Source organism: Ciconia boyciana, chromosome 14 (assembly GCF_034638445.1).
Source record: "Ciconia boyciana chromosome 14, ASM3463844v1, whole genome shotgun sequence".
Lineage (NCBI taxonomy): Eukaryota > Metazoa > Chordata > Aves > Ciconiiformes > Ciconiidae > Ciconia > Ciconia boyciana.
Window position 1 is genome coordinate 11,950,768 of NC_132947.1, and position 24,495 is coordinate 11,975,262.

Consider the following 24,495-nt stretch of genomic DNA (forward strand, 5'->3'; position numbering starts at 1 on the left):
TTCAGGACCATTCTTTCCTCTTTATTCACAATCATTTAGGATGAGGAGGCATCTGGGGAAAAGCAGAACTGTATTTTCTTTTTCCTCTTTTTCTAAAGGAAATTCAAACGTCCTGGGAGAAAAAGGGAGGAGGATCCAGGGAAGAAAGGATTTTCCGGATTCCTATGAAAAGCACACAAGTAGCATGAACACAACGATGAAAATCAGATTTTTAAAAAAGTATAACTGGCACCCTTTTGACTTAATATAAAAAAAAAATCTGCTTCTGCCTTCCTCCTTCTGGTCTTCCAGTTATTTATTCACTTCTGTTCTGAAGGCATTTGCTTTGTTTTTCCCCATTTCTTCCATTCTTCTGGTACTAGTGTGTCCTGGAAAGAAAAATCCAAAAAATTAACTCTTCCAGGCAACAAAGCACTTCCTCGCACAGTAGAAGTGTCCCCAGACCCCTCATTCTCTCTCAAAGGAAGCTTGTCAGATAAGCTTCTCAAAGGAAACTTATTGGAGTGATAAAACCAGTACTGCAATGGAATGGAGGACTGAATTCAAGGAGGATGGAAATGGTCAGACAAAATGAAGGTTAATTTCTGGTGCAAAAGGGATGAATGAGCCTTGTAAAATACAGAACTAAACAAAAAAGCAGGGCTGAATGCAAAGCCTGCGGGTACCTTAACTGCTTTTCTACTTTAAACAGGACCAATCTATCCACTTGGAATCAGTTGGTCCATGTAAACACAAAGAAAAGATCTTCATGTCCCCAAGATGAAGTAATCTAACGTGGGCACAGCGGACTCATCTTTTTGGGGTCCTTTTCCCTTTAAGATGCCAGACACAGGCATAGCTATGGATGCTGAGCACTTGACAGTCCAGCCCTAGAAGTTGGTAACAATACAGTCTTAACTGACATATCTGGGCAGCAATAAGGAAAAATACTTGTGACTGCACAGGGCAGCAAAACCTAACTTACGGTTTGTGGATAATAAGTTATTTGCAAGATCTTCCAGGATTACTCACAGCCCATGGGGAATTAAGGAGTTAAAATGCCAGGCTAAGAAACAGAAAACATGCAAGCTGTGGGGAACACACTTGTTAGGCATTTGTTAACAGGCCACTAAAAAGCTGAAAACCACTGGCCCAAAGCTATGGTAAAGCAGCGTCCAGGGACCAGAATAGCACCAGCAAGCACAGCCAGGGTGCAGCCAGCATTTATCTACCAGAACAAGCAACAATCATCTCCAGTTCCTCTCCAGTTACTTGTCATAGCTTGTTCTGTGCTCGAATACTTCAGAACACTCCAGGGAGAGAAGAGATAGTAACAGGCTGTTTTTCTATAGGACACAATGCCAAATTCTCCATAGGTAATTTTCATGAAACCATCCTCCATACTATCTGATCTGCAGACAGGAACCTTTGCAAGCCTTTGCAATGTCTTTGCAAGACATTGTTTCTGCGACACAGCCGCCCACGCTAAAACTGAGCTCCATTCAATGCACTGTGTGTGTGTGTGTGTGCCTGGAGCGCTGACTACAAACATGAGAGAAAGCAGACGATCCTGAGATGTACCAGCGCAGCACACTGTGATTTCAGTCCCATCACAGGACTTGTCCCAGATGCTCTCTCCTTTCCCCAAAATAAAATAGTGCATTGACTGAGAAATGAAGCCACACACACACATTCAGAGTCGGGCAGCATGCAGACCGGCAGGCAGTCCTGCCTCCTATGCCACTGTGGATATAGCAAACTGGGACCTTACCTGCTCAGCATGAAAGGAAATGAAGGGCTTTGCACTGGTACATGACAATGGACACCTATCAGATGATTGTATCAAATGGAGGGGGCTGCTGCTGCTGCTGCCACTGACAGAGCCATTGTGACCAGTTCAGTCTAATAGGAGGGTGAACCCCGGATTGGGTCATGTTCTCAGCTGAATGAGGTGGTGCTGACGTGGCTCTGCTGCACACAGAGCTCTTGCCACCCCAAGTGAGGACATAATTCAGCAGAGTGCCTGGCAGCTGAATAACCAGAATACTGCAGATGGGATAGGGAGTACCAACAGCAGGATGGGAACAGCCCAGATATCAGCCATGTTCATCATGTTCTCCTCCAGCTGACATCACTAATAATTTATTTACAGGAACAATACTGCTTAAACTAGGTTTATTTCATCACCTGATAGCTGCTTGGTGCCCAAGACAGCATATTCACATGTGCACAGATTACCATACAGACAGATGATGAAGGAAATCACACAAAGGCAGTTTAGTCTCAGAGGACACATACTGCCAATATGCAAACCCATCTGTAGCCAAGGACACCCAAGGACTGATTTAAAGTCCAATAAGCGATGTTGGAAGGAAGCAGCTTCAGCTCAGGTATCTTTTTGTACAGGGAGTGAGCGATGATGTGAAAGAAAATAGGCAGCATGCCCAGGAAAGGCAAATTCCAAAAAGGCCCTTACTTCTAGAAGAGCTGGTCACTAGCAAAACCCCCTTTTACCGCAGTGTTCTATACTTTGCCAACCTACTGCTCTGCTCTGCAGCGATCCTGCCAAAAGGAGAGAGTAAGAAAGGTTCAGAGAAGATAGGAAGGAGGAAAGCAGCCCTGCTCCAGGAACCAGAGCCAGCGACAGAAATGCAAAAAGCAAAACCAGGCCTTCTGGTAACTTCTGTAAAAAGATGGTTTATACAGTCCCCCTTCCCACCCCCACCAGCGGTCTCCATAGTGGAACAGCAGCTCTGCCTCAAAGTGCAATCCAGTTAATTATCACTGCACTTCATCTGAGACAGGCTAGCAGCACGTTAACAAAAAGATGTCTTTTTGAACTTTAAAGTCATGTACAAAGGGTTTAACTTTAGCCTAAGGTAGAAGTTTTACTTTCAAATTTGCCATTGTAGTTGCAGCTTCATGTCATTTACAGTGAAAAAGCATACAGACACCCCCTGCAGTGTTTTGAAGTAGGAACCAAGCACCTGCATTTATGTGCTAACAGAAGCCCTGGTTGAGCGAAGACACTTAGAAGTAAGGTTCATTGTATTCTTTTTCCCCAAACCTGTATCCTAGGCAATCTGTAATTAATAATGATTTTATCGATACTCTTTAAATTAAAAAGGAAATATTATTAAATGACATAACATAGCCCTGTTGGCAACAAAATCCCAGTAGGAACTGTCATGCTAACAAGAGAAAGTGCCACAGTGGAGAGAGCTGCACACCCAAGGGAGCAAGGCTGAGAAAGCTGGAAGGATGGAATGGAAAGGGTTGATTACAATAATCATCCTCCCTGCTAGTAAAGATGTTTTAAAGACAACAAATCAATGCAAAACCCCTGAACATGATATTCTTGTTTTTTACAGCTCTTGTCCTGGGTTTAATACAGTGTAATAAAAAAAGTGAGAACCCAGAGATATTTATGCAAATAGGTATGCAAGGATAAACAACTCCTAGGGGCTCAAAAAGGGGAAGGTAAGAACAGCACAGGTTTGATGGCAAAGCAGGTCAATAACCTCATCTTCAAAGCCAAACTCTACATTAGCACAAAAGAGCTAAAATTTAAGTCTCACACAGAAACCCCGTGTGGCAGAAGTGAAGGAGAGGGAAGGGTTCGACCCCTAATTAATGCACTGTATTGGAAGCTTGGGTCAGCAAACTGCCTGCAGGCTGCCTAAGCCATGGCACATTCACGAGACACTGCATGGCAGAAGACCCAAGTGTGAAGAATCCGCCCAATGCCAGTATGGAAATGAATGTTGTATCCCTAACATTTAGCAGAATTTTCCCTGTTTTTGCTTGCCTGTGTTGCACTTTGTCTGTTGCTGCACACCTCTGATAAGCATCTGCTTCCCTTTTCTCTATAATCCCCCTTTAGGTGGGGGAAGACAGCAATAAGATACCCCCGCCTTACTTTCCTCCTCTTAAAACTTATCTCACAAGCACAGCTACAGAAGAGTTGGGTCTCTTCTGCATTTATAGTCGCTTTCATTATCTAACAATATTGTAAGAGCTTGATATATCATGTAATAAAACAAATTTGTCAGTGAATTCGTCTCACCAAATGTGGGTTTCCCCATGTCAAAGTACACGTACTTTCATCCTTTGCTTTCTCCGTGTGCCTGATCGCTTCAGCAAGTGGCCACGTGGACCACTCTCTCTGAAGGAGTAGTTAGCTGTATCTCAGCGAGAGCAGCTCATTGCCCCAGTCAGTAGGAAAGAAAGTGGGACCGAGCAGCCCATCCCTGCACACAAGATCCAAGAACCAAAAGCAGTGTTCATTACTGTATCAGTTACTGACACACGATAGCATCAATGTGATCTCCTCCACGCTGATTTTAAAAGCGGCTCCCACCAACGCATCCACCCCTGGCTTACCGTTTTACTGCTTTCTGAGCCAGCATCCTGTTGCCTGCCAGGAATGTGACGCCACCCAAAATGGCCAAGTACTTCAGAGTCTGGAACATGTTGAGCTGAGTCCAGTAGACATACATGAGTCCCAACATTGCTGTGAAAAAAAAGACAGAGCCCATGGCTGAAATTGCATTTCAAAACCAACGATTCATTATCCTCAGAACAATTGTTATGTAGTACTGCCAGGCCTAAGTGTTTGGTTTCTATCTCATCTCTGAAGCTCTGAAATGGCAGATCTAAAGACTATATGTCATTGCCAGGGCAAGAAGGCATCTGGGTCTCCACACTGAAGAAAAATGTGACACTGATGGCTTGCAACCAACCCTCTTGTGGCAGAATTATGGACATATTATAGACATTAAGGGCTATTAAAAGGAGGAGGATACTCTAGATTTCAATAGAGGACCTTTGCACATTTGTAGGAGCTTACAGCTTTATAAAGCTTCCAGGGAAACTGGCTTGGATTAAGCAACACACTGTCACTTGGGAAACAGTGGATCCAATGTTCTCTCAACCTGCTGTTTTTTAAATTCTATGAAGACAGTAAATAACCGTGCAACCAAGGGCACAATAAAACTGATGAAAAAAATTGGTCCAGTCAAAGAACAAGAGCAGCTTTCACAGGAAGAGCTTTAAAGAAAAGATGTAGATGGCAGTCCTGCAGGCTTCAATCCCCACAGAAACTCCCTGCTTACAAAGGATAAACATGCAATAAAGAAAGTGTGACCTCTGGAAATAAGAAGTTCTATTAAGTACAGATAAATGGTGCGTGAGAGGAGCCCGGATAATGACCACTGTTATAAGCTGATGGCCAAACAGGTTTATCACCATATTAACAATCATGAAAAGCAGGAAGGCAGATGAAAACAAGAGAACAAATGTTATGCTATTATGTCATTATAGTTAATAGACTGCAAGCCCATTAACCACCAGTGCTCTCATCTGTAACTCCCAGGTGAGAAGGTCAAACAAAGCAGAAAGCCTCTGACACTTACCAGCATGTCCCATGTGAAAAACAATGGTGCTGGGAGCAAAGCTGAAGTTGGAGATGTTGGCACCTATCTTTATCCACTAAAAGGGAAAGAAACAAAACCCCAGTTACAACAGCCTTATAAACACAAGCTTTTATTTTAAACTTCAGTATCTTTGCTTTAAGTTCTTCAATGAATACAGTGTATTCTCTACAGAAGCACTTGTTTCCTACTACAAGAGGACAGAGTAGTAATTTTGCTAAAGACAGCACCGTTGAGCTCCTTTAGCGAAAACTTCTCCTGCTGCTTCTGACTGACCAAAAGCAGTTCCTCAGTTATCTTTCTTAAACTGATGAGAGGGTATCGCTCCAAATCTACATTTCCCAGAAAAATAAACATTGCTATTTCTATCCAGCTGAACTAATTTTAATTAAAAAGACAAAATAAGGTAAGGTTCTAGTTTTGGACTCAGCAAAAGAACAGCTATAGATACAAGATGTGTGCTCATAAAAACAATTTCAGTTTTTAGAGTACAAAAGAGAAAGGCATGAAGGATGGGAAACAGGAGCAGTAGCAATGAGATTTTTCATTACAGTGTCATCAACATGTATATTGCGAACTCCAGAGACCAGTGGACATGACTATCTGAATGCCAGCTTTCAGTGAGACTAGCTAATGGGAAATTACTGCCAAGCAAGAGATCAGTTTCATCCTCCAAATAAGGAGTAATTTAACTTGCCTAGATGAGATTTTGTATTGCATTAAGTTCAAACCACTGATCTGATGATACAGAGAGTAGCAGTGGATGTTTCAACTACAGACACACAAATACCAATTACATCCGTAAATGGGAATCAATCTGATAGGATTAAGTAACACAGATGATGTGATGGATACATTAAGTGCAAGACAGAATCACTGCTTTTTCTCCTGTGGAAGTCTAATGTTAGTTATAACTTAATCTGCCCACTGTTATTGAACATCCCTACCAGAAGCACACTGAAGACACTCAACCCACCTACTTCTACTTGGCAGCAGTGTTTTTCTGTTTTGACTATAAACTAAAAAAAAACCCCCAAACAACAAACCAGTTTAGGAATATAAATAGGAGACAATACCAGACCAATGCTCTGCACTGACATTTGCTAGCTATGACTGCAGCACTGCTGTGCTAGTCATGACTAACGCAGAGTTTTAACACGAAGTTTAGCTGGCCAACCTCCTAAGTGACCTTGGACTGGGTGGGAAAAACTTTTCTTCTTCTGTGGCCCAGTTCACTCACCAGAATGAGCAGCAAAAGCAGGGGGGAAAGAATCAATGCTGTGAAAGTGTTAGATACCACGGTGGGAGGCCTCTTCTCAGGTTCCCTGAAGAGGTGCTGCAAACAAACAAAACCAACTCGTAAGTAGCAGTATTCCAACAGAGCAGCTTCTCTGCTCCCCAGCTGCAGCCCTGGTGCTGTTCCCAGATGTTCCTTTGGATGATAAGCATTCCTCTTAAGGCAAAGACTGACTCTTTAAAGTAGTGTCTATTCCAGTCTCTGCACATTTTATCTCTTGCACAGTTAACTTTTCCTTGCACTCAGAGAAGCACTTGTTAGCTTGTTACCAGCACAGATGGCTGGAATGAAGCAAGAGACATCTTCAGAAGCAGAGAGCTTTCTGTAGTGCTTACCTAGTCAAATTTTCATGTTTGACTCTTCCCAGTGACACCAGTTGTGCTCTCACAGATAGGACACACGGCTTATTTATTCATATTCCAGAGGACTGCAACAAATTTCTCTCCATTAAGCAGTAACTCTGGTCTTCCTTTAATTACATGACTTACACAGTATTAATTCTTTTTAATGAGAGATGAGTTTTCAAAAATAAATCATGATAAGAACAAACAATACTAGTAGGACTAGCCCCCCATCTCCACACTTAGTTTTTGGTTTTCACCGTACCTGGATTTCAGGCTTGGGAACAAAGAGGTTCTTGGACTGGACTGTGGATGGCACATCCTCTTCTGGGAATTTGATCACAACATCAGCCTGAAATGAAATCATGCAGCTTCATGAAAGTTTGATCTTAATGTGTTAAAAGTTTTATAAAATCTATTCCATTACTGTGGCCTATTTCCTTACTTGTCAATCTATGATTGACATTATTTTTAAAGGAAACTAAGAAAAAGCCACCAGATTTTTTAAGAAGCAATTTCTCCTCAACAGAGGCAGTAATGCCATTCACCCATCACTAAGAATTGGACCCATTTCCAGCATAGCAAGCACAGAAAGACTAAACCTTGAAGTGCTTACTGTGAAATTACAATGAAACCCATAAATGTTCTGAAGTTTCTGTTCCACCACATGATGAAATGAATGTTCATTTCTGTCTTGCTTTGATGCTTATTTAAAAACTTAAAATGAACAGCAAACCTCAGAGCCCATAAATGGCCAAAAGGATTTGGTTCACTAAAAGAACAAAACATTTGAGCTTTTTTCTCCCAGGCCTGTACCATGCCCTCCTGTTAGACTGCCAGTAATCTCAAAACCACATCACCACACTTCCAGCTACATACCACATTCCACAGGATTGGATTTTCCAGAGTGGCATCTCCAATTATCAAGTAAAGAGTGTAGGTACCAGAGGCAGAGTCAAATTCAGTCTTCCTTTCAGAGGTATCCAGTTCAAACTTGTATACGTTCTTGCTATCTGGTTCTGCAACAAACACTACCTCCTGGCCAGTCTTTTGGTTGTGAAGTCGGACAAAAGTCTGAAAGGAAGATTGTAACAGTTCTGGAATATCTCATAGCGCGTTTACAAATGCCAGCAAAATGAGAGATTTACCCCCAAATCAAAAAGCACAACATTAACAAAAGTTGGAGTATAAACTGGGAGCCCGGGTGTCTGGATCCCTGCAAATCAGCAAAGTTCTAGGTCTCTGAGTAACTACATTAACACAGGACCAAGGCCATCCAGTGGCCCACCTGGGGTATAGGGCAATATATCCGATGTTACTCCACAGGGTATATGGAACAGCAGGCAAAAGGGATGTATGCGTATACGGTTTTTGTGGGGTTTTTTTTCCCCTTTTTTTTCTATTTTATACAGAAAAAATAAGATTTTTAAAGACATTCAAGGACTTTTTCAGCAAACAATCTATATTAAAAAATCAGAAGTGTGCGTTTACAGTGCAGGCTACCTGCACTCATTTTGAGTTAAGTAAGACACAGCACCAGAGCCAGAAGAGGCTTCATTTAACATACAGCCAAAACAAATGAACTGAATCCACCCCCCATCGGCCAAGATCAGCGATCTTTCACAGTCCACGTCAGAAACATAAGGCCTCTCAAAAGCTATGAAATCTTTTCAAGAGCAACTGTCACCTCAGACGCTTCAAGATGGAACATCTCGGTGACACAGTAATGACAAAAATTTGTCCTTACCTGGTGAGGGATGAGTTCAGCTCCACTGTTCACGTCTATCAGCTGGAAGGATAAAGCAAAATTCTGATGGCTGTCAGCAGTGAATGAGCCCTTGGCTTTGGCTGGGTAAGCTACCCTAGGAGGAAAAAACCAAACAGAATTGAGGTGATCTTCCAAGAGAAGGCCTGATGTTCAAAGAAACCAAGGCATGCAAGCCTGCCTAGCAGTACTGAAGTCTACTCAGCATAGACGAGCTATTTTATCAAAAAGTCAGGTGAACTAACATGTCTTTCTCTTCCACCATAAGTTTAATGAAAAGAAATGAATGGAATTTTTTTAGTAGGATTTGTGAGCTATATACCTTGACCATAGTCAAGTAAAACAGTTGTTAGTTGTAAGGTTCAAAGGAACGCCCGAAGAAGGTTTTGCTAATATCACGCCCCACATTCCATTTAGCCAAGGCTAGGCTACAACCAAAGGTGTGATGGCAGCAGAACAGAAAAAACAGGCTCTCAAACTTCAGCACAGGAAGGCTGTATCAACACACACAGAGGGGCCTCAGTGAGGCTGTGCAACCTAAGCTAAATTCCATACATTACATTCTAACTGATGTCAGTTAAAAAACCAATGGCATTAAGTTCAAGTACACCTAGCAATAGTACAGCCACCACCCCCCAAATACAGTGTACATGTTGCTTTAGAGCATGTCTAGTGAAGCCCAATAATACCAGAAACATTACACAATTCTTTTAACTTGCTTTTGCTATGGAGAGGTGCCAACAAAGGAACAGAAGATTCAGGTTGCCTGGCTTCTGTTAGTACTTATTTCAGTATTAAGGAAAACCACCTATAAAAATAATCAGTATTCTCCCAATGAACTCACAGGTTTAAGAGAAACAGCATGGATATAACTCTGTAGTTATTCTAATACAAGATTACTCCGGTTTAGCTGAAGTAGGTAAAGCTCAGAAGACCTCCAGTCTAGAACCAGAGTTGCCCTTTAAAGGATCACACACACCAAGTAGTTTTACCTGGTTGTTTTTGGCGCAATGCTCTGATCTTTATCCACAGTAGAAAGATCTACATTAGTAATCCCAACTTCCGTGGAAACTTTTACTTTCAGCTGCAACAAAACACAACATAAAATTACTCAGAGCACTCTACGTATACTAATTATGGTCAGCTTCACTGCAGAAGCTTTAGCTCTCCTGTCCCCTTCCCCAGAGAGGGCCTTACAGTAAGCCAAAGACAGAATCTAACCTGAACAGAAGGATCTACAGCAATTTACCTTCTGGCAAAGCTCCTGCATCAGCCACTAATGCTAACCCATCCTCTTCCTCCCTGCACAAGCAGCCAGCTCTGAAGACACCAGCTTCTCAGTCATGCTGGAGTTAGCTGCCCTTTGGAGAACTGTTTTTAATGAAACAGTCCAACTATCCAGATTCAACTAGTTTTCCTTTTGAACTAGCAGGAACTAGCTATTAAAGATGACATCACATACGATACAACTTAAAACTGCATGTGCACATATACTTCTGCTTACTGGATAGCAATTTGAGATGAGAGAGGTCTCCGGACAGCAACCAGTTATGCCTCTGTTGGCTCCTAAAGCCTAACAGGTTTCTGCTGATTTTATTACCAGCAGGCAAAAGCCAAAGCATTCCTGCAGACCTGCACTTTGCTCAGCAAGCTTTCCTTCAGAGTCACAGCATTTATCACTTAGTGCAGGGCAGCCAATAAGGCCCTGCCATTTATCACACTCCTTTGTGCTAAGTGCAGTATAAACCCCAAGCAGAGAAATGACTTCCTGCCCTCTCCCCAGTCCCAAACCACAGACATCTAGGCAGTGAACCTCGGTGGGTTTGACTGATTTCAATCCTTCTCTCAAACATAAGCAGTTACTGCAGTCTGTAGTTTTTAATTAGCACATTTGTTCTTGCAGCTTACAAATGCTCCCCTGGAGAATTAAAGTTTCACTGCCAAGATATTTTTCATCATATACTACAATTTGTTATTACAGGTTTGCTCATGTGAACCAGCCCCACACCCTCACCCTGAAAAATAATTCACAGGGAACCTGTGGGAAAAATATGTAAAAACATAAATCAAACTATTCAGGTCAGACTTCAAACACAACAATCTTGGCAGTTCCTTTACAACAAAAAGTGTAATTTAAGACAGAGGTTACCCCTGAAAATGAACATGTAGACTACTCGGGCTAACTTTAGTAAAGCCTTAGTTTGTTCCAAGATGGGAGCAAAGAAAGATGCACTAATGAAATATTCATTTTTAAAAAGTTACGTGAAGGCAACTCAGAGCTGCTGCACACAGCCCCTCCAACTGAACAGTACACAAACATCTCTCAAATATTTTAATGCCAGGAAATGTAGTCTCTGCCTGGAGTAATAACCCACTGGTTCAGCTCATTACTGTCAAAACGATGGTGCATTAAGGACAATTAATGCTAATAACAGTAAGGAAAAAAAGCAGTTCCCCCAGCAGTCCTCCCCCATAACAATGTGTCTTATTAGAAGCGGTTCACACAAAGCTGCCACAGCATTAATGCATTCCTACCGGTACCTCTGTGTGCCAGCAGCGAGCTTAAGCAGAACCAATCAATCCCCTTTTGACACTCCTAAGTGCCATTACTACTAGAATGACAACATCAATTTGATACACAGAGTAAAGGTCAGCAGTTGTAAATAAGTGTCTTCCTCCACTCCAAGCTGACTATGTTGGAAGACTTTAAAAGCTAATTTTTTCCTTAAATAGGCGATTGAGGGCAAAAACTAACCCTGGGAATAGACATCACTAAAGAGCATTCTCAGCTGTTGACACTTTGGCGATTATACGAATAGTCACAGAGGTCACATTCTTCTCACTGTAACAAACTTGAGGAAAGTAAAACTCTGAGTGTTTATATAAAACTCTTCTTCAGAAAGGTGTGGTATAACAGCTTTTGCCACCAAAAAGGGGGTATGTATACATGAAAGGAAGACTTCATTTGCTTTGGTCACTGTTTCTCCACTACAAAAGCATCACCATGTATCCAGTTAGGAGACTCCAAAAGACCCTCTTGACCCTTCTCTAGGGCTCTAGAGCCTATACAAACAGACAACAACAAATGCTCAGCTTCCATACCTCAGGCAATCACCAGACAACTGCTAGCCAAGCCTTGAGATTTACAGACTCAAATCTGGAATGCTCTGAAGAACTAACACTCTTAGTAATCGTTTTTGCATAGCTACTTTGGGCTGCTATATAAACACCTCCCCTGTTAGCCTTTGCTCATATGCTGTCAGATCAGCATCTAAGTGATAAGTCAGTTTCGAAATTTACACAAATTTCTTTTGATCATATATTAAGCTGGTTACTGGTCATAATCCTGAGTCAAAATCCAATGCATTACAGAAAAACATGTGATAAAAATGCCATACAACTGGCAACATCCTTAATGGGTATAAATAAAAAGCTGTTGCGGTGAACAGGCACAGAATTAAAGTGCCATCAAAAAGCATACCCACCTCAACTTTGTTAGCAATAAATCGCTTATCTCCATCAACACTGATAGAGAAATCATAATATCCACTTGCAAGTTTCACATTCATGATGTTCAGCTCAAAGACGTCTCTATAAAAAAACAGCAAGGTTTTAAGTACCCTCTAGGACACTAACAGCAGCCTACAAACAGGTAACATCTTGCTACCAAGAAGTCTCCAAATATGCTAGATTAAGCAGGCAAACAGACAAATGCAGCACAAAACTAACATGGCTAAGTGCAGTGGGAAAAGAATTCTTCAAAGTGCTCCCGAAGTCAGAAGAACATTGTAATTCCCCACTCCCAATCAAAAGAAAAAGCAACAGAAATTCACCATCACTACCAAACACGCTCAGTCATCCATTACCAACCAAACACAACTACAGCATTTTGAATTTTCCATCGTACAAACATCTCTCTGGTGCAAGAACACATAAGAAAAATAAGTCCAACACTGTTTAAACAACACCTGTTTGCCTTACAAACTGTAAAAACAAGATTATAGTCTTACCCTGACAGAGCAAATGCTGTCTGTTGAAGGACAGTGGCTTTGCTAGATGCAGACTTAGCGTAGTCGAGCTTTACAGAAGCTTGAGTCAGTGGCTGGGACATAACATCAGTCACTTGTAGCTACAAGAGAAAAACAAGAATTTCTGTGAAACCCATTGTCCCAGAAGGAATGCAGGAGCACAGACGACTTGCTACCCCTCTCCATTATACACCCAGAATTTCCCCTGCCCAGCATCCCGGATTCACCTAGTTGTTTCTAACATAACCAGGAAAGCTAAAGTTTGTAATCAGCAAAGCTGACTCTCACGCAGTGCCTTATCGAGGTAGTGTCTCAGTAAGCCCTGGGTAAGCAGAGGTTCCTAAGAATCCCCTCATAAAAGCACTAAAACCCTAGATCTACTAGAACCTGAGTTCTGGAGCTAAAAATGAAAGACATCACCTGACACATTCAGTAAGCCCAGATCTACAGCACTAAAGACTGAGCCAAGAGATGAGTTAAGATTTGGGGCTAAGGACTCACCCTGAGTACGGGCTGATGGTGAGACACAGCTGCAGGCCCATCGGGGACAATAATGACAGGCAGGTGGTAGCGGTTCCGGGATAAAGAGCCCGCAGCACAAGCAACACTGAAGGCCTCTGAGAGTGTCTCAAAGTTTTTCTTGCTAAAAATTGCATTCATCAACTGGATAATTTGATCCTGAAGGACGAAAAGCAAATCACATAAGCACCAGCAGCTTACCACAACATTGCAAACTGGCTCAGGAGAATGTTATTAATAAAAACATCATTTGTAAAGACCGTTTAATTTCCCATTTGCTTTAAAAATAACTCAAATTATGGGATAACCCAAAATTAGCTACCTTTTGAATGTCACATTAGCATTCTTATTCTTGGCTGGGAGGTTCCAACCACAATCGCTGTAATTGTGCTGAAAACTTGCAAAACCAGAATTTGGATCTACCTCTTCAAACTACGTGTTTCAGAATGGAAGATGCCGTCAGCTCAACTATCCAGATTGCGTGCAGCTGCAAAAAGACAATTTGGCTCCAGGAGCCGTACAATTGTCTTCATACAGTGGAGAAGGACTAGGCTAGATGTCCTGGCTACCTGCCAAGCGGGGAAGGCCACAGAGCAGTGATGCAAAGCATCCTAACGGCTCTGGAAGGAGCCAGTCTAGGCCCACGCAGGCTTATCCCCTTAGGCTCAGCAGTGTCCTCAAGCTAAGAGGATTAGCTTTAAAGCAGTACCACCAGGAGCACAGAGCCAGCTCGGGCTCTGGGATGTGCCAAAGCTAATTTGTTCTCTCCGAAGGAGTGGGATTGAGTCCCCCAGCTGGTTTTGCAGTCTGACTTTGTAGGGTTAGTGCATCTGTGCCACACTCCACAGGGTATGCCATATTATTCAGATTCTTCCATTACTCCCTGCTAGTCTGGAAAACAGAGGGTTTGGTTATCTGTACTTTGATCCAAGCAAAGGATTGTGGGCTAAATTCTAATCAGAAATGAGAACAGTCAAAGGCAACCCCAAATGAAGCAACAGGCATACAATTTAGTAACCTACAGACAAAGAACACTTTTAAATGAAATCCACTGCATCTCAAATTTTAACCCTCCTACTTGTATTAATGAGCACCAACATACATGACATAACTAGAGAAAGCATCCAGACAGATGCTACAAAAAACTCCCACATAGTGCAAATCCTGCAGTGTTTTTCATTTATATGGAGGTCATGGCATAGCTCCAGACCTTAATTGGCAACTGACAGTCATTTAAATTGTGGTGGAAAAAAAAAGGGGAGCTATTTTTTCCAAATACTACATGTTAATTTTTAAAGAGAGTTTTGTGGCATTCTGGAGGCACTCTCACCATTCACAAGAGATAAAGCTTTAAGCCCCAACAATAGCAGTTCTGACAGCACAATTCTGAAACAACACTAAACAATTTTCCTTAATTGGCCTTTTTTTCCAACATCATTTGGACACTGACAGTTTGAATTGTGTGTAGCAGAATCACCACCTCAGAAACGACATCAAAATTACTTTGCATTAGCCTGTTTGGCAGCAGCATGGAAGAGAGCCAGAAATGAACTCAGATGTCTTACACTGGCTTCTGTCTCAACCCTGCCACTTTGGCTTGTGCTTTAGGGAGCTGCCACTCTCAATCAAAAGTACATTTAACTCAGTTAACTTGTTGTGGAAAAGAAAAAAACTGAGCAGATAGTTTGCAGTAATGATTTCTAGCTTAATCAAGCTCTAAAGGAATTTCCAGTCTTTCATTTTAGGCAACAAGTTTTTGCATCTGGATTCCTGTAGGCATATGATACTAATGCTGTCTCCCTTCTGGGCACCCCAAACTAGGGTGCCTCTGTTTCCTCACAGGTAAATAACATTTGCAAAACACTTTGAAATGCTGGAAAGTGCTACACAAGTGCCAAATACCAGAACAAACTCTGAAACAAGAGGGTTTTTTCAACGGCTTGTCTCAATAAACAAACTAGGCCTCACTTGCAATTTCCTTCTGTACATTTGAAAAATAAAAAAACAAAGCAAATTCAGCCTGTGATCTTGAAGGTGGAATTTCCTCCTAGATTCTGTTAATTAGCATTCCCTCTGAGATGCCCCTTTTCAGTGAGTGTGCTCATTATTTTTTCCAGTAGAAAGTCTACCCAGTTATACTGGCCTCTTGCACTGCACAACAGGGAGTAGGCAGACCCTTTTTGTGAGCTACAGTGTGCAAGGGAGGAAAAAGCAGATACAGACCTCCTTCATTGCTGGCTCCGTACCCACGTGGTCCGATAGCTTATAGGCAGCAGCAACAAACAGTGCAGTAGTCTCAATTCCTTCTTCAAACTGCAGATAAACTCCACCCAAGTCATCCAGGCGAGCAACAAGATCCTGACAGAAAGAGTTACTAAAATTTAAATTGCATTCTAGTAGACCCACAGATGTTAGGCCTGTAATCAAGAGTACCTGTATGGGATTACTGAGGTATTTTGTAATAGTAATTTAGAAACAGGAAGAAAAATAAACCTTCAGCCTTTAGTGGATTTAATTATATTTAAAAATCATGACTTTCTGTGTCTCAGTCCACTGTGAAACAGTTAAAAGTCCCAAAGAAATATCTGGTTGAAAGGAAGAGCCAAGCCAACCCACATCATGCAGGCAAGGAATTAGCCAGGTTGGTTTTTCATTTTGTGTTTCACATGAATACATCTTTTAGTACTACAGAGGTCTAACAAATTCCTGGATAATTAGAGAGCATAGCATGTTCCTACCTCTATCTCCTCAACAATGCCACTTAGATCTGCCTGCTGGGACAAGTAAGATGCCGTCTCCAAAGCCTGGATGGTTCTTAAACAACAACAAACAAAACCAAACAATTGTATGATTTTCCTTCCTTAAAAGCCAAGCATCATTCAAATCAAAGCAACTACAGTTTCTATTCTGAATGAAGTGTGAAACAGCTGTTACTGCATTCAGTTGACTCAAGGCAATGAATCTGAAGTGATTTAATGGAAACTTAGAATTCATTAAGGAACACCGCTTTAGCCACATCAGTGCTGCAATAAACTCATAGATTCAAAGGCAGAGAAGAAACCAAACTTTGATCACTGCATAGCACAGACCCCCACACTTGCTACTGAGGCTTCCAGGAATCCATTTTTTTGGTCAACAAAGCAAGTTTTAAAGTTTCCCTTTCTTCCCTAGCTTTTAAGGAAATCTCTATTCTCTCCTTTCACAGTAAAATTACTTAATTCTTTGGTGATAAATGCCAACATTCCTTCTGCTCACTGGCACGTTTTTTTCCACTTCACAGTGCAGGCATCCCAACCTACAAACAACAGGGCTGAGTAAGAGCATCAAGTCTATTGCAACCATAAATGACACAGAACCATGGCTGGGTATTAAGTAAAAAATTCGTTGTGAATCTTTTAAAAAGAGAAGCCTTCTTTGGGATGTGTCCTCTTTACTGACCATTACTCTTGAACTAAACTGAATACATACGCTCATTTGCAAAATCACACAGGAAATAGCCCAAAACCATATTATTCGTTCCCCCAGAGGAACAATAATGAACTGGACAAATATATCAAATGAAAACACAGCACCTACTCTACTGCATCTATATTACAAAAATTAAGTGTTAAAGTACCCTTTGCTCCAAAATCCAACTGCCTAGAGGATAAACATGCAACAGTGAATCAATTCCATCTGAAAGACTTACGCCAGCACATTTTCTTCTTTGCTAAGACGAGCAGTAAGAGCACTAAGTGCTTCCTGAGATGCTAAAGGAAGGCCAAAGCCACTCAGGGCCCCAACGGCGTGGAAGATCTGGGTGACTGAAGAATCCTCACTGACAGCTGCAAGCAGCAGCTCCCTGGTCTCATTTGAAATGGTAACCTGAGGAAGAACACAGGGAACACGTTGATTCACACTTGAAAAAACAAAGCCTTCTAGTCACCACTGATTTCTTCTTAGAGCAACATACTTGGTTAGTGAACTACTATAAGCTTTTGGGAAAAAGCCCTTTATCATTCATTACCTTTTAGTTTAATTAGTTAAATCCCTAAGTTTTCCTCTCAAGTATCAATTAGCCAGGATAATCCACTATTCAGATTTATCTTGGTAACCTGCTACTGCTTTTCATCTGGCATCACATAATTGTGCAGCAGCCAGGGGTCCTGATGAAAAACGGGGCTTGGATAACCCACCCACAATTCAGCAAGCGTGGGCTGCATTTGTATCACTGCAGTGTTTCAACACAAGGTTTACATCCAAACAGTTTATCATCCGCCCAAAGAATTTTTAATTGACACGGCTGCTGTGAGTTCTATTAAAATGTGCTGGCTCCTTTTTTCTTAGCCACCAATGTTTAATCAAGAAATATCCCCTGGGAATTACTCTGGACCAAATACTTGCTTTGTATCTTTACACTTTGCCTTGTATAGAGTACTCCCAGACACTTCATAAGTCATTTACCTAAGACACAACAGAGCCCTACCCACTAAAAGAAAGTAGAAGTTATGCATAAAATAAAACAAAAAAAAAAATCAAGGTAAATATTTCCTTGGCAACATCTGCCTTCAGAGCTCAGGGCTGCAACTCACCTCACAGCCAGACAGGACCCGGATGGACTGTGCAGCGTAGAAGAGGGAATCAACACTGCTGGAGTCCACATGAGATTTGATGAAATTGCATGCAGCCTGTGAAGAAACAGAAGTTAACTTAACAGCAACAGTCTTGACTTAAGCCACTGAAAGGAGATTTAAATGATACTTTAAGACAATTTCATGTACACTGCTGTGCATTTTTATACTGAAAAAAGGCAAACTAAATCCCTAGTAATATTTGTGATGCAGCAGAGCCTAGAACACCCCAGATCATACTCTACTAAGTGCTGCACAGAAACAAAGGTGGTTCCTGCTAAAAGAGACAAGCGATTTTCACATAAACTCAACTGCAACCAGAATTCAAATTTAAATTGAGTATAATTTAAAAACCTATCAAAATAAAAGTACCGTGCATATATTTAGTAGGGAAAATCTCCCAGGACAGAGAACAGATGAGCAGAAATTCTGTGGGTGAGCTTCCTTCCCAGCTGTATATCACACACAATCATTAATGGATGCAGAATATAGAATTTCAAAGCATTCAGTAAGAAAAGTCAGGTAAGCAGCTACAGTATGAAGGCAAGCAATAAGACTGCTCATTAATCTGTAGCCTGTTTATTACTAACTGACAACTAGACAGATTGATCATTAAGATTCCATTTTAACCAGAAAATAACCAAGAATTTAACTGCTCATACTCAAAGACCAGTGATTTAAGTATGTGGAGAATAGGCCTTTACAAGTAGGACAGGATTTTAATGCCACAGTTACCTAGGAATACTGATACATGTTCAAGTGTTATGCCTACCTATTATTTTTACTAGCTCTACCTTTTAAATAGTCTCACCCTGTGAAGAGGTACACTGTCCAGAAAAAAAGTCTCATCACAAACCTCAAGGAACAAATAAATAATTACTGTTTACCTGCAGAAGCAACAGCTGTATTATCATTGCCGAAACTAGGAACTATTAAAAAACCCAGCCACACTGACATAAACGAACGCAGCAATTCCCAGACCAGCCCGCAGATAACCAGTAACCGACCACAGCAAGGTGTGCAGTGTGGTGAACCACAACATCTTCAGGAGCCTCGCAGTTAAGAGTTTGTGGTGCAAATGCACAACACTCAAAGAGAAACTAAGCCCAAATGGTTTAGAACCACTGAACTACCTGAATTTACGAGGAAAAAACAAACTTATCTTTACAGCTCAGGTGCACAGGTAAGCACGCACATGCACGTAAGCAGGTACACTCGTGTAAGCAGGTTGTCATAAGGACAACCTGCAACGTTTAAACTAGAAATGCTTAAAGACAGGAAAGGGCAGTAAGCATCACGCTGATACCACAAGCCTTTGTTTCTAGTCTGCACACAACGGAACATATTTTACATGCAAAAATAGCAAGATCAAATGACCTGGCTGAATTCAGCGTTGGAACTGAAATGAAATAAGGAGAGCTCTATTTAACAGGACAGCAAAGCAAATGTGCCACAGGCAGAAATCTTTTTCACAAAACAGTGAAGCAAACTGATAGCTACAGTAATATCACAAGAGGCTGCGGAGGAGCAAGCCTGAAACCACCAGTAAGTGTAAGAGAGCCCGTGGCATGTTACCACCCAAAGATGCAATTTATTCAAGTACTGACTGTCAGTCATTAGCAGTGACTCGCACTGAGAGCTGCTAAGAACACAACGCACATATGCTTTACATCTTCCCGACGGCACTGTGAAAGGGCAGCACGACAGAGAAACTCGTTATGCCTCATCTTTCGCTGCTCTGCTGCGCCTACAGGCCCTCAGCACGGCAAAACGTCCTTGCGCGGAGCCCCACGGCCCCGGGCGCGCAGCAAAGCCGGTGCCGGCGGCGGAGGAGCGCGGGGCGAGGGCTGGGGGAGCGGCAGCACCGGCGGCCCCCGCCGGACCCTCAACCGCTCACCTTTTCGTCCGCCACCCGCACCCCCAGGCTGCCGAGGCCCACGATGGAGTAGAAGGCGGCCTGCAGGTCGGCGAAGGGCCGCTCCAGCGCCGCCCTCAGCCGGGCCAGGTCGCGGGCGGTGAGGTGGTGGCTGGGGGCCAGGGCCCGGGCACCGGCGAGGAGGAGGAGGAGGTTGAGGGTCGCCGCCAGACGCAGCCGCCGGCCTGCGGAGAGACAAGCGAGTTACCCCGCGGCCCTTCCCCGCCGTCCCGAGGGTCGCGCCCGCCGCGCCGCCCTCCCCCAGCCCCTTCCCCACCGCCGCCCGCGCCGCACCCGGCGCCGCCATGATGCCGCCCGCCGCCTGGGCCACGGCGCCGCTTCCGCCCCGCGCCCCGCCCCGGCCCGGCCCGGCCCGGCCCGCACCATCGCGCCCGCGCCACGGGGGAGGCAGGGGGAACAGCGTATTTTGCGAGGGGGCCTCAGCCCCACGGACGCCCGCTACGGACACCGCGAAACTGTGAAGAACAGCAGAGCGCGCGGAACAGGAGGGAGGGGACCGGGCAGCGGCGGGGCCGCCCGAGAAGCGACAGCGACGGCTCCCCTGAGTGACTGGAGTGGTACGGGCCTCCCGGCGGCCCTCGGCGGCGGGCGGGGGCGGCCCCTGGCGAGGATGTGGGCTGCGCTGATTGGCCGAGCCGCCCGCGGCGCTCAGCGCGCCATGGTGCCTTAAAGGGGAAGCGGCGTAAAGTCGCGTTGGGTGCTGTGCCCGTGCCCGTGCCCGTGCCCGTGCCATGTTATGTTATGTTATGTTATGTTATGTTATGTTATGTTATGTTATGTTATGTTATGTTATGTTATGCCATGCCATGCCATGCCATGCCATGCCATTTTATATCACACCATACACTACCATGCCAAACGGTGCCACGCCATGGCGTGCTGTGTCACACCGTGTCACGTTGTGTGATGCTGTGCCGCACCACACCGTGGTGTGCCCCACGCGACGTCCTGCCATGCTGTTTCACGCTGCGCCGTGCCCTGCCGTGCCACACCTGCTGTGCCATGGGCCGCGTGCCGTGCCAGCCCACCCTGCGGCAGCTCCCCAGGCCGCTGGTCTCAGAGCCCCGGTGCACCATTTCCCCGCTGTCCCACCAGCTCCACGTGCCTCAGCATCTTCCCTGCAGCCGTGGAGGGAAGGCGCTTACACCCCCGAGGGAAGGGCAGTGGTCTCCTGGGGCACCAGCAAACCCCCAACCCCCTGGGACTCAGCAGAACAGCCACCGAGCAGCGCGGGGCTGCTCGTACACCCGGGACACGGTGACCTCTGCAAGCCCTGAGTGACCGGCGGCGGGTGTCAGCCTCTCCCGTCAGCCCGCGCAGCAACTCCTGCTCTTAATTACAGCTGACCGCCACAGCCAGCCTCTGGCAAAGCCACCAGCTCCTCGGCCGCTGCTTGCCAAACAGCTTTCTCTTCCCAGCAAAGCAGGGGCAGAAAGGGCAGTGCCCCGCTGCGTGCTTCCCCGGGGGGGTGGGTGACCCCGACAGCCTGGAGCGGGCATTTCTCGTGAGCTTCATCGTCGAGACCCCGGCAGCGGTGCCCTCGGTCCTGGTGCGGGGTTCGTGATGATGGACGGAGCTCCCCGGGACAGCAGCGAGGCTTCAGGAAGGGCGTTTGCAAGTGAGCAAGTAAATCTGTGCAACGCTGCTCACTCCAATACCTCGATGGAGGCATGCGAGGTTTAAGGGATTGTTTCAGCGATCCCTGTTTTAGGGGAGCCTTATTTTCCATCTCTTCATTTTTTTCCCCTTGTTTTTCCCTAAGTACCAAACAAAAAAAGACAAAAAAGCAAATGTAAAGTTAAGCCCCAGCTCTGCTGTGCAAAAACCAAACCTCTCAGTTAACCAAGCTGGATTTCCCCTGGGAATAAATAGCACCGTCTATTTGCCCCGTTGATTATTTCAGGTGACTCTTGGGAATGCCCACAGCAATGCTATCGGGGACCCCAAGTTCCTGCAGCGAAGCAACGCACAAGTCAATGTGCAAAATGGCTTCTTCCCCACGAGCCCCCGGGGACGGGCAGGTGGGCTTCCAGGTCCAGGTCCCATGCTCGGCTGTCCCACAGGGGACACAGCAAGCCGTGTGTGACAGACGCCTGTCCCGCTGCTCACTACTCTCCTGGAAGGCCCCAGAATTTGGGGACAAGGGCTGTGCTTCCTCCTGCAGAGGGCACTGGGAACTTGTGCTTTTTGCTTTCCGAGGACGATCCCATGGAGCCAGTGCAGCTCCTGCTCACACACCGGTCCTGCCACCCCTCCGCTCTCCCCGCGTTTTGGGGTGTTTGCTGTGTGTAATGTGGACAAGGCTCTTGGACTCGCTGGGGGAAACCAAGGACCCGACAGCCATGGAGCTGCTTAGGTGGGGAAAGCCGCTGCCGAGAAGGCAGCCTGCTCCCCACTCTGCCTAGCCACCCTTGCTTCTCCCTCTGTGCCAAAGCCGTGATGTGATGTTGGCTCCTCTTTGGGTGACACCAAGGTGGGGTTGGGACAGCTTCGCTGGTGGCTTTATGAAGCCCAGCCGAGACGTGCTGCCCATCAGCTCCGTTTCGACAGTGCCAAACCACCAATCTCACCGAAATCCCCCAATTTTTGAGCCTGAACGTTTGACCACCTCAACGCGGGAGATGCTCACAGCACGGATGGGTACCTGTATGAGGATACAGGCACTCGTCCATCATGGATGGACATGATGGGATGAGGATACGGGCACGATGGGATGAGGATACGGGCACCCAGCTGTGCCGTGAGCATCTCCCGTGCTGAGGCTGCCCTCTTGCACTGGGTTATTCCTCTCCCATTTTCCCTTGGGAGATGAAGCTCCTCTGAAGTGCGTTGCAAAATCCTGCCGCCATAGCTTTCCTGGGGGAAGGGAAAAATGTTCTGCATCAGAGCGTCTGATTTCGATATTCTGTCCCAGAAAGGGCTTTTGTTTTGCTGAGCTGGGTTTGCATCACCTTACGGCTTGCAGTAGCCAAAAGACACATTTTGGCCAGCTGCGATGGCATTTCCCATCCCATTGCCCTTCACGGAGAGAAACTGCGCTGAGGGGAAGATTTTTTGCCCAGGGCTAGAGCGAAGCCAAACTAAAATTATCTCAAAATCCCTTGTGAGATGGCATTTCTTTTCTGTTCAAGCTACCAGATGAGTCTCTGACCTTGCTCTAGCCCTGCTGTAGTCCATGTCGGGAGATGACCATGCAATCCCCAGGGATGCTGAGGACCCCTCTGAGGGGCTGCAGGGTGGCTGACCCCACCACCGCCCTGGGGGAAGCCGCTGGAGCTGGCCAGGCTCCCCGCAGTCCCCAAGAGGCCGTGGGGAGCTGGGTCGGCCCCGATGCCTTCCCCCAGGGCTGAAGCACCCCACGTGCACCTCGAGAGGAGGCTGGAGACCCACAGCCATGCTCTTCTGCTGTGACAGATGGAAATGGGAAGGATTTTTTTTTATGAGATGAGAGAGAAAAAGCTAAAGGCCACTTGCGCAATTAAGTGCCTTAAATGTGGATTTTATTTCGATGTAATGGGATGGTTATTGCATATAAAAGAAGTGCCAGATGGTTGTTAAAACCACATTTACTAAGTTCTAATAACCGTGCATTTGACCTGTAGCCCATCAAGAACTGCAATCCCTCATTATAAAATAGCTTGGGAGCCCTCGCCCCAGGCAGAGCCTTTGGCTGGTCCTTGCTGGGACCTCGCACCGCAGCAGTGCTCGCTGTTCAGGGCAGGGCTTGGCCTTGTGGCACAGCTCTCCAGCCACAGGATGCTTTGCCCGTCTCTGAGCTTCAGTCGGTTGGTGATGGTGACAAGGACAGAGGGATAGGGAGGTGTGAAATAAATCTGCTGGCTTGGGGAGAGGGGCCAGGACCTCTCCATGGGGTGCAGGGCAGTGGAAGGTCTGTGCATGCCCCAGGGCAGAGCTTTCCTCTGCTGCCCCACCTGCTGCAAAGGGGCTTGGAGGAGGGAGCATGGAGGGTGGAGGGTGGAGGGTGGAAGATCACAGAATCACAGAATGCTTTGGGTGGGAAGGGACCTTTACAGGTCATCTAGTCCAACCCCCTGCAATGAGCAGGGACATCTTCAACTAGATCAGGTTGCTCAGAGCCCCGTCCAACCTGACCTTGGATGTTTCCAGGGATGGGACATCTACCACCTCTCTGGGCAACCTGATAGAAGATGGAGGATGGAGGGTGGAGGACGGAGGGTGGAGGAAGGCCCTGGGAGGAGTGGGAAGCTGGGGTATGGCTCCTTCTCCTTCCCTCGTAGGAACCTTGCTTCAACACCTGCAGGCGCAGGCAGGGAAGGAACAGGGTGAATTTACGGAGGGGACTGCTGGTCTTGTCCCCCCTGCTGCCGCCCCACAACCGCTGCACGGGGTGCACAGGATCCAGGTGGCTCAGCCCTGCAGCAGCCCGGAGCAGGGCAGTGCACAGCACCAGCCCCCGCAGCACCCCTGGGCTGGATCTGCCCCCCGTGCATTCAAGGGGAGCCTGGGACAAGCAGGGGAGTGAACCCCCAAACCTGTGGGCTGTGCTGCGGCATCCCTCCCCCCGGCTCTGCCTGCCAGCGGTGCAGCCAACCTTCCTTCTTTGGTA

The 24,495-nt window shown here is 45.4% G+C and overlaps 1 protein-coding gene across 1 annotated transcript; it reads right to left on the reverse strand.

Moving 5' to 3' along the window:
• On the reverse strand, window positions 1–20,251 carry RPN2 (ribophorin II). Its single transcript, XM_072879221.1, has 17 exons — window positions 20,181–20,251; window positions 19,869–20,071; window positions 17,933–18,028; window positions 17,050–17,225; window positions 16,100–16,175; window positions 15,585–15,719; window positions 13,344–13,520; window positions 12,825–12,943; window positions 12,300–12,405; window positions 9,807–9,898; window positions 8,797–8,911; window positions 7,929–8,123; window positions 7,315–7,401; window positions 6,652–6,747; window positions 5,394–5,469; window positions 4,363–4,492; window positions 1–368 (listed from the first exon to the last, which is right to left on the reverse strand). The coding sequence occupies exons 1-17, from the start codon at window positions 20,191–20,193 to the stop codon at window positions 359–361; spliced, it is 1,902 nt and encodes a 633-aa protein (XP_072735322.1). The 5' UTR covers window positions 20,194–20,251; the 3' UTR covers window positions 1–358.
• Window positions 20,252–24,495: the final 4,244 nt, after the last annotated feature.